General features: G+C 28.4%; 2 protein-coding genes across 4 annotated transcripts in view; both read left to right on the top strand.

The window, feature by feature from the left end:
- The window catches only part of LOC123297494 (multidrug resistance protein homolog 49), a 35,088-nt gene extending 28,718 nt beyond the window's left edge, over nt 1-6,370 (top strand). For both annotated transcript variants that reach the window (XM_044879167.1, XM_044879168.1), the window contains exons 8-17: nt 18-557; nt 1,000-1,693; nt 1,962-2,215; nt 2,279-2,522; nt 2,597-2,891; nt 3,211-3,381; nt 4,165-4,327; nt 4,385-4,579; nt 4,779-4,988; nt 5,358-6,370. In XM_044879167.1, coding sequence (XP_044735102.1) covers nt 18-557; nt 1,000-1,693; nt 1,962-2,215; nt 2,279-2,522; nt 2,597-2,891; nt 3,211-3,381; nt 4,165-4,327; nt 4,385-4,579; nt 4,779-4,988; nt 5,358-5,705 — 3,114 coding nt within the window. In that variant the 3' untranslated portion in view covers nt 5,706-6,370. The remainder of the gene's footprint in view (nt 1-17; nt 558-999; nt 1,694-1,961; nt 2,216-2,278; nt 2,523-2,596; nt 2,892-3,210; nt 3,382-4,164; nt 4,328-4,384; nt 4,580-4,778; nt 4,989-5,357) is intronic.
- Nucleotides 6,371-10,449: 4,079 nt separating this feature from the next.
- On the top strand, nt 10,450-15,300 carry LOC123298331 (mpv17-like protein). Of its 2 annotated transcripts, none has more exons than XM_044880306.1 (6): nt 10,450-10,549; nt 10,869-11,055; nt 11,581-11,757; nt 12,615-12,706; nt 13,336-13,448; nt 14,421-15,300. In XM_044880306.1, the coding sequence occupies exons 2-6, from the start codon at nt 10,900-10,902 to the stop codon at nt 14,666-14,668; spliced, it is 786 nt and encodes a 261-aa protein (XP_044736241.1). In that variant the 5' UTR covers nt 10,450-10,549; nt 10,869-10,899; the 3' UTR covers nt 14,669-15,300. The 2 variants fall into 2 exon arrangements, with proteins under 2 accessions (XP_044736241.1, XP_044736240.1); XM_044880305.1 differs by lacking the exon at nt 12,615-12,706 and adding an exon at nt 11,859-11,950.
- The last annotated feature ends 1,981 nt before the right edge of the window (nt 15,301-17,281 follow it).

Genomic DNA, 17,281 nt, shown 5'->3' with positions numbered 1-17,281 from the left:
ATATTTGTTTTATTTAGTTGCAAGGAACATTAACTATGAGAGAATTAGAAGCTTATGGTGGAGCCTCAACAATAGCCGAAGAAGTGTTTGGATCAATTCGTACGGTAGTTGCATTCCATGGCGAAGCAAAAGAATCTGAAAGATTTGCAAAAGAATTAATTCCAGCAAAAAGAGAAAGTATACGAAAAGGAATTTTAACCGGTTTTGGAGTTGGACTTTTATGGTTAATTACTTACGGTAGTTATGCTCTGGGAGTTTGGTTTGGCGTAATGTTCATTATTGACGATCGTGGATTAGAAAATCCCACGTATACAACAGGAGTGTTTTTGACAGTATTTTTCTCTGTATTATTGGGAGCAACAAATTTGGGTATCGCCGCACCATATTTAGAAATATTTGCAACTGCAAAAGGCTCTGCGGCTGTAATATTTTCAATTATTGATCGTCCATCAAAAATTAATACATTTAGTAAAGACGGTTTAACGCCAAATAATGTAGAAGGAAATTTTGAATTTAAAAATGTACATTTTAATTATCCAGCACGACCAGATGTTAAAGTAAGTTTATTCAAATTTGTGTATAAAGGAGTGGGACAGAATATTGTGCGATTGTGAAAAGGCTATAAAAAGAAATTCCATCATTTTTTCCAAATTATATTTATACCACCTTAAACTATAAAAAACTTGTAGCGCAAGAGCTGCGTTAGCTAAGTGTATTCCCTGAGAGATTGAGAAAATAAAATTTTTTTTTAAAACGAATATTAATGAATTTTTAGTTTTTCAATAACTTTTATTTAAAAAACCAAGCGTCTAGAAAAAAAATCACAAAATTACTTTTTTCCTTAAAACTGATCAAAAAATACAAAATTTTGTACTTTGCTACTATGATAAAACAATAATTTGAAAAATTGATGGTATTTTCTTACAGCATTTTCAAAATCTTATATTTTTTGACCTCATATTTAAAAAAAAAAATTATCATCTTACATATATATTTTAGATTTTGCAAGGATTTAATTTAACCGTGAAAAAAGGTGAAACAGTTGCATTAGTCGGTCCATCTGGTTGCGGAAAATCTACAGCTATACAATTATTACAAAGATTGTACGATCCGCTCCAGGGGCAAATATTTTTAGATGGTACTGATATAAAAAAATTAAATGTAAGATGGTATCGTCAACATTTTGGAGTTGTTGGGCAAGAACCAGTACTTTTTAACGAAACAATCGCTACAAATATCGGTTACGGATTAGAAGGAGCATCACAAGCAGATATCGAAAATGCTGCAAAACAGGCAAATTGTCATGATTTCATTTCAAAATTACCAGAAGGATACGATACTAGAATTAGCAATGCTCAATTATCTGGTGGACAAAAACAACGAATAGCTATTGCACGTGCCTTAATACGAAATCCTAAAGTATTATTATTAGATGAGGCAACGTCTGCACTGGATTTAAAAAGCGAAGCTCAAGTACAAAAGACTCTAGAAAAGATAGGTATTGGTCGAACCACATTTATTGTGGCACATCGTCTATCAACGATCACGAATGCTGATCGCATTGTATATGTTGATAAAGGTGTTGTTTGTGAAATTGGTACTTATTCGGAGTTAATGGAGTTAAAAGGTCAATTTTATAATTTGGTTGTTACAAATACAGCAGCACCAATAGAAGATAAAACGGAAGATGAAGGTAAGTTGGAAGGTCAATTGATTTTTAAAGATTTTTTGGGTTTCTCTACTTACTTCCTACTCCCTTACCAAACGTAAGTTAGGTTTAAGGAAGGATCTCCGTATTTTTTACTCGGATTATTGTTCCTCGGAATCAATTTGTTAAAGAAAAGTTTATCAACTATTTAAAACTCGATTTTGTATAAGTTTAATAATGCGTATAGAAATTGATTATAGTCTACTACCTACGCGGATATTAATCTTTGTCGAATTTTATTACCCAATTTTAGATGAAGAAGCCAAAATTAAGAAATTTAACAGGCAAAAATCATTTACTGAATCAATCCAAAGTGAATTAGAAAAAGAACTAGATGAGGAAAAAGAAATGGAAGAATACTATAGCAAATCGAAAGAAAGTGTATTTATGCGCGTATTAAAAATGAACAGACCCGAATGGTGTTACCTTTTTTGGGGAGTAATTGCATCAATCTGCGTTGGTGGTTTTATGCAATCGTTTGGAGTATTGTTTGGACAACTCATGGCAGTAAGTGTTTCAATAAATTTTATGAAATATTAAGTATGAAACTAAATTAATTTCTTGGAATAGATTTTAGGAATAGAAGATAATGAGCTGGCAACCTCAGAGGCTAGAAAGTATTCTTTAATATTTTTAGCAATGGGATTTTGTCTAGGTATATCTCAATTCTTCCAAGCCTACACATTAAATAAAGCTGGGGCACATTTAACAACTCGATTACGTGAGAAATTATTTAGTGTGATGATGGTACAAGAAATGGGATGGTATGATGAGCCTAAGAATAGTGTTGGAGCTTTAGCATCAAGATTATCTGGTAAGTTTGTTCTTTCTTAACTCGGACATTTTGCCCATGAATAGAAAATATTAATTAAACAAAATTTATTTTAGGTGATGTTTCAACCATACAATCAGCAGTTGGTACATCTATTGGAGCCATTTTACAAAGTTTCTTCTTAATTTTAATTGGTGTGGTTGTGGCTCTCGTATTTTGTTGGAAATTAGGAATTGTTTGTAGTTTTATGATGCCATTTATTTTAATATCGGTATGTCTAGAACAAAAAGCAGCTAAATCATCGGGTGGTGATAAAAAGGCTATTGAAGACGCCACCAAAGTGGCTGTCGAAGCGATATCAAACATTCGAACTGTAATGAGTCTCGGCCAAGAGCACACATTTTTACAGAAGTAAGTGATCATTACTCTCAACATTTGTTGTATTTTTTCAATATGTTCACTAATTATTTTTTATTTGCCAGTTACATTAGATTGCTAGGATGTTTGCTTAATTATATGTCCTGTTAATTATGTTTAGCAAACTATCGTTGCCGCTATCAGGAGTTAAACTTATACTTTCCCAAATTTAGAGATGCTTGCTTGCTTCATATAGATGTTATTTAAGATTATTGAGGCGCTACAGAAAAAATGTTTTAGAAAATTTCTCAAAAAAAAAAACATTTTCTGCCTTTGGGCTTTTTTTTTTATTAGAAAACTAATTATTTTTTAGGTACACTGATGAATTATACCAAGTGGAACGAATATTAAAGAAAAAGATTAATTTCCGTGCTGCAGTTTATGGTTTTGGCCAAGGAATTATATTTGCTTTATATACTGTAAGTTTAACGTTTGGTGGCTACTTGATTGCCGAGGATAACGTTGACGTACAAACAGTTGTATTGTAAGTTTAATTTAATCATTATTATTTTCTCGTTACTGCTTCGAAGGGGGCTGAAAAGTATATCAGAGTTGACTAACAAAAAGTAATTTGGTGAGACTATCTCAGGATAAATCCACCTTTATATATTTTTTTCGACAAAACTTGAAAAATTGTCATATTCATTAAAAAATTACTTCTTAATTTCTCTAATCTTTTGCACATTGGCAACCACTATACCCGCCATCTTGGGTTGCCAAATGCAAGGTTTTATCATTCTTTTCATTGAGCATAACGAATTGTTTATTGCACATTATTGCACAGGAATTTTTCATTTTTTAACCCACGAACCAAAAAAAGGGTGTTATATGTTTAATCGCTATGTGTGAGTGTGTCTGCTTGTCTGTTTAAAGCGTCGTAGCACCTAAACGGATGAACCAATTTTTATTTCGTTTCTGAAAGATAATTTAATGAAAAATGCTCTTAGCTATGTTTCAAATGCGAGTTTAAGGTTCCGTACCCGGAGCAACTTAAAAAATTAAACTCCTTGCTCCTCAAAATCGGTTCAGATAGGGCAAGCTCTAAGGAATAAGGTATTTAATGGAGTAGGTTCTTAGATATTTTTCAATTTGTCGGGGGGTTTTAAATTTTATAAATTTCTGTTTTGTCATTGCAATTTTCACGCTTCTTCTTAATTTGATCAACGCTAGAATCCTTTTCAGTCACCATCGAGGCACAAAAGAAGAACAAGGTACTTTGATTTTTCCCCAATTTACGATGAAATTGAATATAAGCATTTACTTTTAGAGTAACGGAAGTAACACTTTACGGGAGTTATATGGTCGGACAAGCACTAAGTTTTGCTACAAACTTTATTGGTGCTAGAATGAGTGCAATCCGTATATTCCAAACATTAGATCGTCAACCAAAAATAACGTCTAATCCCGCATCATTTTCGAATGATCAGAAGGTAATTTTTCTTAGAAATTTGACATGTCATTTAAATACATGAATTTTTTTTTCTTAGTCTATCGACGGAAATATAAAATATAAGGATATAAAGTTCCGTTATCCTACACGACAAAATGCTGAAATATTAAAAGGGTTAAATTTAAATATACAAAGTGGGCAACATGTGGCATTAGTTGGTTTTAGTGGTTGTGGAAAATCTACACTTATTCAATTGTTACAACGATTATATGATCCGGATTCAGGGGTCGTGGTAAGTATTTAAATCATTAAAAAATAATGGTGTTATAAATCTAGACATATATCTGGGCTGTAGTAGTCCCCAAAAGGATTATATTTTGGAATTAATTATATTGAAAAACGCCTGACGAATGATACAATGTGGAAGCGCTAGTAAAAGTTAAGCTCCTTAATTTCGAAACCATTTTGAAACTATTTTTTATTTTCTTCAGACATTGGATGGCCACGATACCAAAACCGAATTATCAATACCAAAATTAAGAAGTCAATTAGGTATTGTATCACAAGAACCAGTTTTATTTGATAGAACAATTGCTGAAAATATCGCATATGGTGATAATAGTCGTAATCCAAGTATGGAAGAAATCATTGAAGTAGCAAAACAAGCAAATATTCATACCTTCATTAGTTCACTACCCTTAGTAAGTATTTTGGATTATATCAGACTTTTTTTTAATAATCAGAATTGACTTTTGTAAATATTATAAATTACATGAAAAAAAACCCTAGTAACATGACATTTAGGCAAACATTGATTTGTATTTGTCTATAAAATTATTTACATGGGTTTTTCAAATACAAAATTTCATCCTCACTTCCACACCTTACTCTTCTACCCCCGGTAATTAAATATAAATAAATACCATCCTCGGAAGGATGTTTATCGTGCAAAAATTTGAGCTCAATCGATGCAGAACTTTTTGAGTCCATAAGCAATACACAAACGAACATAACATTCTTATATGTATAGAGAAGATAGATTTTAATTCGCATACTTTTTTTCCAAACAGGGTTATAATACAAGATTAGGCTCAAAAGGAACACAATTATCAGGAGGACAAAAACAACGTATAGCAATTGCCCGTGCATTAATAAGACAACCAAAAGTTTTATTACTGGACGAGGCAACGTCAGCATTAGATAGAGAAAGTGAAAAAGTAGTACAAGAAGCATTAGATAAAGCACAAGAAAATCGTACAAGTATAACAATTGCACATCGTTTAGTTACAATACAAAATTCAGATTTAATATGTGTAGTCGACCAAGGAGTTATTGTAGAAAAGGGCACACATGAAGAACTATTAGCGAAAAAAGGTCTTTATTACAATTTACATCAATTATCATCAATTGAGCATTAAGTAGCAACATGGCGAATATTTCTATTTACTAAATTAGTGGACAGAAATAGAATACCTACATAAATTTTCAATTCGTTAAATAGAAAAATTCAATGCACCGCGATTGTGGAGGAGTTTTCTATAAAACTACAGTTAGTAATACTGTTAACAGTTTCTCTTCGAGGAAAATTGTATAAAATTTATGTTAAATGACATTTAAAAACTCAAAAATAGCTCAAAGTTCCTTTGATAAAGGCATGTATTATAAGATATATTTTATAATCGATTTGAGAGAATAATGACATCTAAAAAAAAATTAAATAACGTTTTTCGATTCGATAATGAATCGAAAATGAATAAATGATAAATCTTAGCAAAATATAATTTTCTAAGAACTTTTCTACTTACAACTACTCTTTCTAATTATACGAAAAATAACTAGTTAAGCTTTTGAAGTATTAAGCTTCAAGAAAAATGAAGCGAGTTATTCTCTCAAATTGTGTAAACGTTTTCTACTTAGCTATAGGTTACTTAATTAGCTTGAGATAAAACATCTCAATGGAAGCTTTATCTGATGAAAAGCAAGTATTATTTTTTGTGCTTTAATTATTAAGCTATACTTAAGCCTTGAAAAGTGATTTGAATATAAAAATATTTTATTTAAATACTAGACTACTTTTTTAGAGAATTTTTTTTCAAAATGTGTTTTGGATATTTTCCATTTTAATTTTATTAGGTAAATAAAAGTAAAAAAGTAGTAAAAAATTGATGGAAAATTAAATACAGAAGTTTTTGAATTAATTTAAGAGTGGCTTAAATTATGAAGCCTTACCGACTATTTTCTGTCGATAACATTCATTTACTAAGAAAATTTCGAACAGAAAGGAATTTTTTTACCGTCAATTTTACTGAGAACTTTTTTTGTATTCAACCAAAAATCACTATTAAAAAAAAGTGATTCCTACTCAACCTTTAAAAACAATTTTAACAATTCATGTTTGCTTGGAAATCGAAACAAATTTATTTTTATTAGCCTGATTATTTATAATGAAGCACTCTGAATTTTAATTGAATAATACATCTTCCAACAATTAATAATTATTCAAATCAAATTTAAAAAAAATTCATTCCATTTCTTCCGTTTAAGCTTTATTATCCAAAGATAAAACAATTTACTAGCTTTATTATTATTAAATATTGTCTTCGGTGATTAAATGGCATAAAAAAGAAACTTACTCTTTATTTTACTACTACATAATTTTCTTACTTAAATAAAACTACTTTTAATTAGTTTCACCTTAAAATATTTTTATTCCATTATATTTCAAACCTGCTTAAAAAATTTTTCTGCTCTATAATAATTATTATACTCTCGGAGATTTATACTTTTAATTAGATCTGTTTTTAAATATTTTTAAATAATTATACTTTCAAACAGTTCTATTTTAAAAGAACGTTACTCCTTTCAATTTCAATGGTTTTAGACTGTCAGATAGTGCCAGAAAAAATTAGCACTTTTTTACAGTCTGCTAATGATAGGAGATAAAATTAATTTTTATGTCATTACCTAACAGTTTATTATTTGTTTTTATCATTTGTTCTAAATATTCTGATCAGAAAGGAATATTAAATGTAAAATAAAAAAACAATTTTTGAATTAAAAGAGATTTTCGTCAAATATCGATCCAATCAATTAAAATATAAATATTTTAAAGTATAGACTTACTTAAAAGTAGTCAATTATTTTAGTAGGAAAATTGTAAAAAATAAATAAAAAGTAGAATTCTTTCTCTGCCGATTGTAAATCACAGTCTAAATGTATAATTAATTAAATACCGTGAATGATCTGTGATGTTATATTCGAATTGCCTACAAATATAAATGGCCTTATTTTTTTAATGAAGGAAAAACTATAATTTTCATAATGTAAATATATAATATTTTACATTTATTATAAAATAACAAAAAAATATTCTGTGTAGACGTCAGAAATGTTGATGAAAGCATTACGAAATTTTATTACTTAAGGTGTATGTAAAACTGGGCAGTAAAGGAGAAATTGAATATTTCATCCGGATATCAGATTATAAGAAAAAAAGAATACTTAAGGCTTCCAAACATTGAGGCGATTAATTCACCAACACACTTAATTCCAATGAATATAACGCTCCTTAAACTATTGCCCAGATTATATACACCTATTATTTTTGTTACTTACATCAAAAAGTATTTTTTTATAGATACGAGTTATTGTTTTTATAAAACGATTTTATTTCTTTTTGTCTTGTTTAATAAATTGTTTTAGTTAAAAATGTATTTGTTTATTTAGAAACTGTTACCGATTAAATAAATTCCTAAGTTTCCTAACAATTTTTTTTATTTGCGCTCCCACCATATTTATCTAGAACAGTGACAGCTATTTGAATAGCATTGAGGTATTATTTATTATTATTCAGGAAAGGTATTTATTAGAGCCATATGCCCTATTTATTATAGCCAGCCAGGTAGAAGGCCAAGAAAAGGCCAGATATTCAAAATTTTTGAGTTTTCACTTCGGTCAACTGTCTTCATGATTTACTATCTTTTTAGTAATATAATAAATTACAGCATTTACCACTTTCGGAATAGTAAGTTATATCTTAATAGTTTCATAAAAATCTATTAAATTGATTTTAAGTTAAAACCATTCAAACATTTATATATACACATAGCTATGAAAAACCCGCTTTGTTGGGCCACATCCCCACTTTCACAGCTTCTCCTCATATCATGCTCTTTTATTTGATAGCCCACTAGAGTATAATTAAAAATATTAAATTATTCATCCCCACTTTAACGCTTAATTTATAAAAACAATGCTTGAAGCTGATAGTATATCTTATCAATATTTGAGCTTAATCGATGCACATCTTTTTAAGTTTTCAAAGCACATCCCTTGCAACCCCTATTTCAACCCGTTACTCTACTATATTATGCATGTATTTTACATAAAAATCTTTCTCTTGAATCACTCTATCTATTAGAAAAAGCTACAGCAAAATCAGTTGCGTAGTTTTAAAGATCTAAACATACATAGGGATTAGGATTAGACTAGGAATTGAAGCAACTTTGACTACATTATTAATTTATTCGAAGTATTTTTCCAAAAAATGTAATATAAAATTGTTTTAAGGTCTCCAAAGTCTAATTAATCACAAAAAAATACGTAATTGAATACATATTTCTAATCCATTGTTCAGATACAAAGTAACTTCGCAAAAAAAAATAGAAATTAAACGTTTCTACATTGTTTTTACCATTACAGTGACCAAATCAGACATGATACGACAGTAAATTTTTTATGAGTAAACTTATTAATGAATTATTATTGGTAAATACTTATACCTAAAATAAATAATTAATGTTGTTTAATTTGAATGGAAAAATAATATACAGAGAGTCGTTTCAAAACTATATTATGCGTATATTTGTTTCCAAATTAATAGGTTTTACACCCTAATGTCATTCGAAATAATCCCTCATTGCAAAACTGTTTTACAAGTATTTGGAAAAAGCTTTTCTCATAATGCATTGATGATCATTTCATTTTCACCAAAGGTAAGTTTTTTAGTTAAAAAAATTGTCATTTTTTCAGAGGGCAATAGTAAACTATGTCCTTAAAATTTATAATTTATCATATAATAATGAATTACCCGATCAAATATTATTTCAATAAACTATTTCGCTAATTCTATTACTAGATACACGTGTATCTAATTGTAATAAGATAAGATAAGATAAAAACAATTTTTTGCCAATTTTCTACATTACAAATAAGTATCACAATGTGTTCGTAGATGTTCCTTATGCTCTTACTACTAATTTCGGTATATTTCCAGTTTTTTTTTTTTTAAATATAAATTTGGCGATTAAGGCTTGGGTCTTCTTTTGATAAAAATAATGGCTTCGGTCTTATAAGCGTTTATTTTGATTCTTCAGAGATGAAGGTATTTAATAATTTTCTTGGTTGCGAGTTCAATCTGTTGGCAATGGTGTCAATCCGCCAAGATTGGGTATATAGTGCCGTGTCGTCTGCATGTAAAAGCTTGATGCCCTCAATTTAAAATATCTAAAATGAATCGAAACGCCTCATCTACTTCACATGCCTAATTATTTTTCGATTCATTTTTGATATTAAGCGCCTCAAGGTTTTACAAATAGGCGGGTATGAGTAACTCATAGATAAAATTATTTTCTACTTTTTAGTACAATAAAAGGTTGTCCCTTAAAAAGTATTTTTTATTAAAATTTTTAATTTAAGACTAAAAAAATGTATATTTATCAAATATGGTAGAAGCGATGGAAAATCAGTACGCCACAATCTTACCATGCATTGTCATCCAAACTAAATGTGGATGCAAAATTTCAGCTCAATCGAAAACCGGAAAGTGGATCAAATTTGACTTACAAAATTTGATTACAGACAAACAACGAGACAGGTGAAACTAAATAAAAGCTTGTAAAAGTAATATATATTAAGGGAAAACGCCCTGTACGTATAGAAAATTCAACGATGCCTTATCAGAGGTGTGACTTTTTTTCAAACAGTCAATAAACATTTGCATAAAATGTACGAAAATATAAACTAAATATTTCCATAAATAAATCGTTATAAATTATATCCTTGATAATTTCACAATTAAATTCCATATCAGATCGTCAGATATACGTATTAATATATTATCATAAACTGCTTTTTATTGTTCAATTGATTGTTATAAAGGGTCCCATGATGATTTCATATTAAGATGAATTAAAATTCATTTAAAATTCATATAGTTTTTATATCCACTGTTTCTTAGCTCAACTTATATTTTATCTCAAACGTAAGTATTTTATTTCATATATATTCTTGTTTTTAAATAATTCCCGCAATAAGTACAAATGGGCGATCAATAATCCCATGTACTATGTGTGGAAAAACTGTAAAAACATGCGTTAACGAATTAAATCAAATGATACTGCGTATGTATTATTTTATAATGAGCAAACCACAATAATTGTTTTATTATTTTAAATTTTATATGTTGTAAAATGTCTAAAATTAAAAAATATTATTGTAAGTAATTTTTACTTAATATTAATTTTTTACTAAGTAATTATTTTTTAATTAATTAATTAATTAAATTTATTTTTTTTATACAGTTACTTACCGGTAAACGCATAAATTTTAACCATGTGGTTATCACAACAAATTTGTATTCGATTAATAAATAATTGTCCAATAATTTTACGACATTATAGTTCTTCGAAAATGAATAAAATTCAAATGTGCCATAATATATTGACGAAACCGTACAATATTCAACGAAATAAATTTTTAATTATAACGGTAAGAGATATTTTATATAATTGAATTTTTATATTCATAGAATTCCACATTTTCTTGTTTTTTTTTTTATCAATTTTTTTTATATTGCATTTAAGAAGGGCCTATGAGCTTAAATTAAATTCTAGTCGGTTTGTAATTATTTCACTCCATTAGAAACACTATGTTTTAGTCGAAATTAGTTAAAACAAGATTTACAAGGTATAAGAGATAATTGGTAAACGGGTTGAACGAAATCCAATTTTTCAATATATTATCCACGCTTTTAACTCGCACATTTCTGCTCATTACCACTGAAACACTTTCAGTCCCTTCTGAGGAAGATCTTATAAAATGAGGCACATCCCGGGATCCTGGTTTAGTAAAGATTATTGATTAGTGAATAATTATAAGGAAAGTAAAAAAAAACTACCTTGATAACTTCAGTAGTTTTCAAGTGATAAATGCATATCGCACCTACAGGGTTGGAGTTCTATTTGATTATATGTAGAAACGATAAGAAATTTAACTTGCTCTAAATATTTTTAGCGAAATTTATCCTCAAAGAAAAATACACATACGTTATCACAGGAACAAAAAAATCGGCTATCGAAAAAGATTACCGATTTATTTATCAAACATCCAATTCTTGTAAATAGTTTTATATATGGCACACTATATATGGCAGCTGAATTTTCACAACAAACGATAAATCGGAAAATTATGGTATTTATTTAATTTTAGATCAAAGTATTATCATCATTCATATTCAATTATTGTTGTTTTAAGTTTTAAGTTTTTATTTTTTTTATTTTATTTTTTTGTAGAAAATTGATCCTAATTCTCATTATGATTTTTCAAAAGTTTTACGTTTTGGATTTTTTGGCATTTTTATTTTTCCACCAATACTTCATACATGGTAGCTAGTGTTAAACTTTTTTTTATTTTATTTTACATTTTATCTTAAGTTTTGGTTTATATTTCAATGTACGTTTAAACTTTCATAAATCATTTCATGTTTGAATCATTATATCGTTAAAAAAATTTACAAAAATAGAATCGATCTGAACTAATCTGTGAAGAGTGTCCCGAACTTTTAGCCACACCATAGCATCTTTTCATTATTCGTTGCATGCTCAACTATTGATATTTGGAAGTCTAAACGCTGCGGAAAAAATGCTAGTTGATCGGAAAAGAAAATACAAAGTTTGCAATTACTCGATTCATATTTGTAAAATGGAACTTTTTACTTTTTATCTCAAAAAAAAAAACAAATTTTTGTATTTCAAATCTTTGCAGAGATATACGAGTTTAATTGAAATATTTTACTTCTAGTAACGACTCATTCAAAATAGGTTGACTTGATAACTAGGTCCATCAAAAGTCTTTCGGTGTATTAAATAATATTGTTATAATTTTAGATCAATTAAGATCAAATTTAATAACTAGATCAAATTTTCCCTAAAATTACTCGACTTCTAAGTTTAACTACAAAAAAATTAAACTATTCAGATTGATTCAATTTTACTAATTGGAAATTCATAAATCAATAAGGTTTTTTCCGATTAATTAAAAAATTTTAGACAAACGGTAAACCTACAGCATATGATCCGCACATGATCACAAGATTCGGAGTATTAGGTGGAGCTGTTTATCCACAAATTTATTATTTTTGGTAAGTTTGAAATTTAAGCCAAAACTTTCAATTGCGTGTAATAGAAAAATCCAACTGAAAAATGAATTGTAAATAATTAATATTATAAGAGAATAACATACCATGAGCTTATAATGAAAAGAAATCTCTATGGTTCTATTTTGTCTGCCATTTCAGGAATTGAGGGTAAGCTCAGCCAGAGAGAAAAATGTGGTTTAATCGTGGCTCGAGTATCGAATTAATAGAAAATTTTTTTCAAATTTCGTATTTCCTCGAGAAACAAAAGATAGGAAGTTTGCAACTGTCTAAGGGGTTGAAAATTGCAAATTTTCGTGTTTTCGTAACGATTTTTTAGGTTTTTCCATCGTTGCAAGGTTTTATTTATGTCTAAAAATTTTATCGTCATTGACTTTTAAAATAAACGATAGTTGAAATTGAAATTAACTAATTGAAACATGGAAATCGAGAAAATCGATTTCCAGATAATCAAAACTAGAGCCACGATTAAAGCCTGATTTTTTTTTATTACTAAACTTACCTTTATCAATCTTCCAAATGACAAACAAAAAGACTCATAGAAATGTTCCTCATTATAAGCTTACGGTCTATACATTGCAATCATTTTTATCATTAATAAATTAATTTTGCAGGTATAAATGGTTGGACAGAAGTTTTAGTGGAAGAACAGGAATAATCATAGTAAAAAAATTGTTATTAGATCAATTTGTACTTACCCCACCATTATTAGCGACGTTTTTCATTGGTAAGAGATTTGTTTTTAATGTTATTATGGGCGAAATACCATGATATACACCTTTAGGTTTAGGGCGGTGCACACAAAAGTTAAAAAGTAGTATGGTTTTGCAAGGCTATATTTATCATAATTTAGATTTAGAATATTAGTAAGCCTATATGAATCTACTTTCTCTTATGAGAAATTTCAAAGAACACTTTCGCATGAGCACTTTCCTGCACGAAGATTTCGGCGACTAGAGAATACGCCATCCAACCCCGTGATTTATAGCATATCTCGATTTTTTTTTAGAACAGAGAGAGTGGATTCATGCCACACATCAACTTGATATTCTGAAGGAAATGCTACTAAATGCTAATTTATTGTCTTCTCGATTCTTCAAAAGGAAATGGTAAAAACTCGATGAACAAATTTTTACTCTCGATAAAAATAAATTGCACAAGGTGATTTTGTCTTCAAAAATAAAAAAATATTATCCATTTCACGATTGGACTAATAGGTTCTGAAATATTGCCTTATTACCCTATATTGTATAGGGCAGAGCTGGCGAACCTTTATGTATCAACGTGCCATTTGTTTTAAAGAAATATTTAATGAGGCCCTAGTTGTAATGTCAAGTAATTTAGACTTCATGATTATTGGGAAATGGGGTAATTTTCAAAATATCGAAATTTGAAAATTTTATTTAATAATTTAGCTTTCGATATTTCGAAAACCAAGACAGATATCGAAAAATTGTATTCTTATTTTTCGTCTACATTCATGAAGTTATAACAAAATTCATCATCAAAGTTGTAAATTAGGTACAAATAATTTCAATCCTAAATGTAAAATTGCCTTAGTGCTCATACTACCTTAAACTTTTAATGCCCTTACAACCCTAAAGATAAATAAATAATTGATTTTTTACAACATCAGAAATTTCGCTCTAATAACGTATTTATAAAAGAACACGTCATTAGTAAAATTTTTATTTCGTAGGTATGAGCATACTCGAAGGTAAAGATGATATATTTGATGAATTTAATCAAAAATTTTTCACAACATTTCAAACAAGTTGCCTATTTTGGTTGCCAGTGCAAACAATGAATTTTATGTTTATTCCACCACATTTTCGTATTGTATACATTGCGACAAGTGCGTTTATGTGGGTGAATATTTTGTGCTATATCAAAAATTTGGATCTGGATAGTGATAAGAATGAAGTGAAAATTAAAAATTCTCATTAGCAAAGAATTTTTAACAAAATTCTTCTCATATTATATTCTTAAAACGAAACGATTACTATCAAACTTTATAGAAATTGTTTCTCGATAGAATTCAATGAATTTGAGGTAGTTTGCAGCTTCTTAGTAAGAAATTAGGTATTTTGAAAAATCATCCCACATAGAAAAATTGTATTGGATTTACATTTTTTCTTCTCTAATTCACTATTTTGTAAAAATGGTGAATTATATCAAATATTTACCTAAAATCATGGTCCTAAAAATATTAGGGTCAGCCAGGAAATCAAAGGCGTCTACTAGCGCTTTTTCAAAAAATAATAGGCCATCAAAATTGTTTATGGGACAATTATTTGCCTAAAATATCAGAATATTCAAATGTGTTTCTAACGACCAGAAAACTATCTGTTATTAAAATGATAAACATAGAAGTCCGTTTAAATAACTGCTCATAGAACCTTTCTAGAATAATTGCCCAGTCTCTGAATGATCCTGAATATATCTTATTAGAAACATCATTATATCTAAATGTTTTACAACCCCCTTGATGTAAAAAGTATTAAAGTAGGTCCAAAATACATCAAATTTAAAGAATTCGATTATGAGTGCCAATTTGAAGGGTCTCAGTATTAAAAGAATATATAAATTAAATATTTTCTAAAACTTTTTTCCTCATTTCAAAAAAAAAAAAAAAAAAAAAAAAAAGTTCAAAAGTAGATTCGATAACAAATTTCAAACTGCCAAAATTCGAAAGTTGCCACAGCTATTCAGTGCCTTGCCTGTTAAAAAATTTATTTGACTTTATTTTTTCTGCTTTTGCATACCTTCATATATTAATTTCAATAAGATAAAAACGTTTAACGTTATAAGTTAAGCTAAAATGATAAATAAACGGACGTATACGTAACTACATGTGCAGTTAAATCTAAGTCATAAAAGGTTCTGGGTGATTTCGTTCAAAATTGAAAATGAGAATCAAGCTTTAGAAAATATTTTTTGCTCAACATTTATTAGTTAATTGACCTAAAGTCTTCATTAAATACATTTTCTAGCTAAAAAAAAGTAAGTATATCTCAAATTATTTAGATTTAAATTTGTGAATGCATGTATATAATTTAAAATGCCAATGTAGACGTCCAAAAATACCAACGGTGACTTCTTTTTGAAATTTGCATTAAAACTTACATTTTATAAAATGTTTCTTTAGTATGTCAAAAAACCATTCATCTGTGGAAATTCCGTCTATCTTATCTTTGTTAAGAGAATAAATTTATGGCATTTCCTCACTTGAATAATATTTTGAAATACAAAAACAAGAGTGCAAAAACAAAGAAGAATTATTTTATAAAACAGAATTTGTTTAAACAAAATGTAAGATAAATTATCCTAAAAAAAGTTTATGTATGCCACATCTAAGCAAACGGCTGATAGTGAAACTTTGTATAGACCACCATAAAATCAGAAAGACAATTTTACTTGTCTTTATTAAGTAATTAAATGCTGAAACAGATAGTTATCGATTTAAAAAATTTCTAATTCATTTTTTCATTTGGAAAAGGTTACTTTGACAAAATAATTAAAAGTTTTGCCAAAAGTTTCTTTCCATAGTCATACAGGGCGTCTACACGATATCTCGAATATTTACTATAATTTAGCATGATAAGTACGCAAAACCTCAATTTGATCTTTGCTGCTCTTAAGAAGTATTGCCACGGTGGTAATACTGCGAGTGACTGAAAATATACAAAAAAAAACTCATCATGCGTTTGACCGAGATCTTATTTGTACCATATGTGAGTTTTCATGGAGTTTCCATGGTACTGACTAATTCATTAATCTAATTTTATGCGTATAAGTTCATGGTTTGTATAACTGATTTACATTGAAAATTTAAAACTGTTTTTTTAGCAAATTTAAATAAGTTACAATTTTGTCTCTTATTTTCACAATTTGTAATGCAAGAAGACTAATTAATCGTTATTAACCCATAATTTTTATTTGACATTTTATGAAAGTTAGTTATATTTTAAATAAAATGTGCGATTTATTGCCAATTTCCCTCTCCAACTACGCATACCCGCGAAAGCTATAAAACATTTCAATCACTTTTTACTCGATTAATGTGAAAAATATTTTCCTTTTTTTAGGAGAGATTGTGACCTCGTGACAACTCTTCTTAAAAGTAACCTTAGGAAATGTATTTTAAGTCTAGAAAACCTTCAGAAATTCAGGTTTTGTGTATAAAATCTACCCATTACGTATGAATGTATGTGACATAATTAAATACTCAAATTTTGACAAATAATTAAGTTTTATGAACAGTTTATTATGATATATGTGATAAAATTTAAAAAAAAATGTTAATCACGTGCTTCCAAAGCTTTACATAACATATTTTTATGAATATAAACAAAAATTAATTTAGTCTATTTGAAATTTAACGAATTTTACTGACAATCTAGTTTCTAAGAATTATTTAAAGTGGAATTAAATAAATGTAAAATCATTGAATAGACCTTAAGATATTTATTACATCGACGATTCAAGCGGTTTGAGAATCAAAACGAAACTCACCGTGCTTATACTTTAATAAAGCACCGGGCACACAAAGAGATTTTA

Source organism: Chrysoperla carnea, chromosome 4 (assembly GCF_905475395.1).
Source record: "Chrysoperla carnea chromosome 4, inChrCarn1.1, whole genome shotgun sequence".
Classification (NCBI taxonomy): Eukaryota; Metazoa; Arthropoda; class Insecta; order Neuroptera; family Chrysopidae; genus Chrysoperla; species Chrysoperla carnea.
The sequence above is the reverse complement of the archived record's forward strand: the minus strand, read 5'-3'. Positions and strand labels throughout refer to the sequence as shown.

Excerpts from the sequence above, each read along its gene's own strand:
- LOC123298331 (XM_044880306.1), top strand. The coding sequence starts at position 10,900 with ATGTGGTTATCACAACAAATTTGTATTCGATTAATAAATAATTGTCCA. Across the intron at positions 11,056-11,580 it reads ATAAATTTTTAATTATAACG|CGAAATTTATCCTCAAAGAA; the intron begins GTAAGAGATATT and ends AAATATTTTTAG. Across the intron at positions 12,707-13,335 it reads CCACAAATTTATTATTTTTG|GTATAAATGGTTGGACAGAA; the intron begins GTAAGTTTGAAA and ends TTAATTTTGCAG.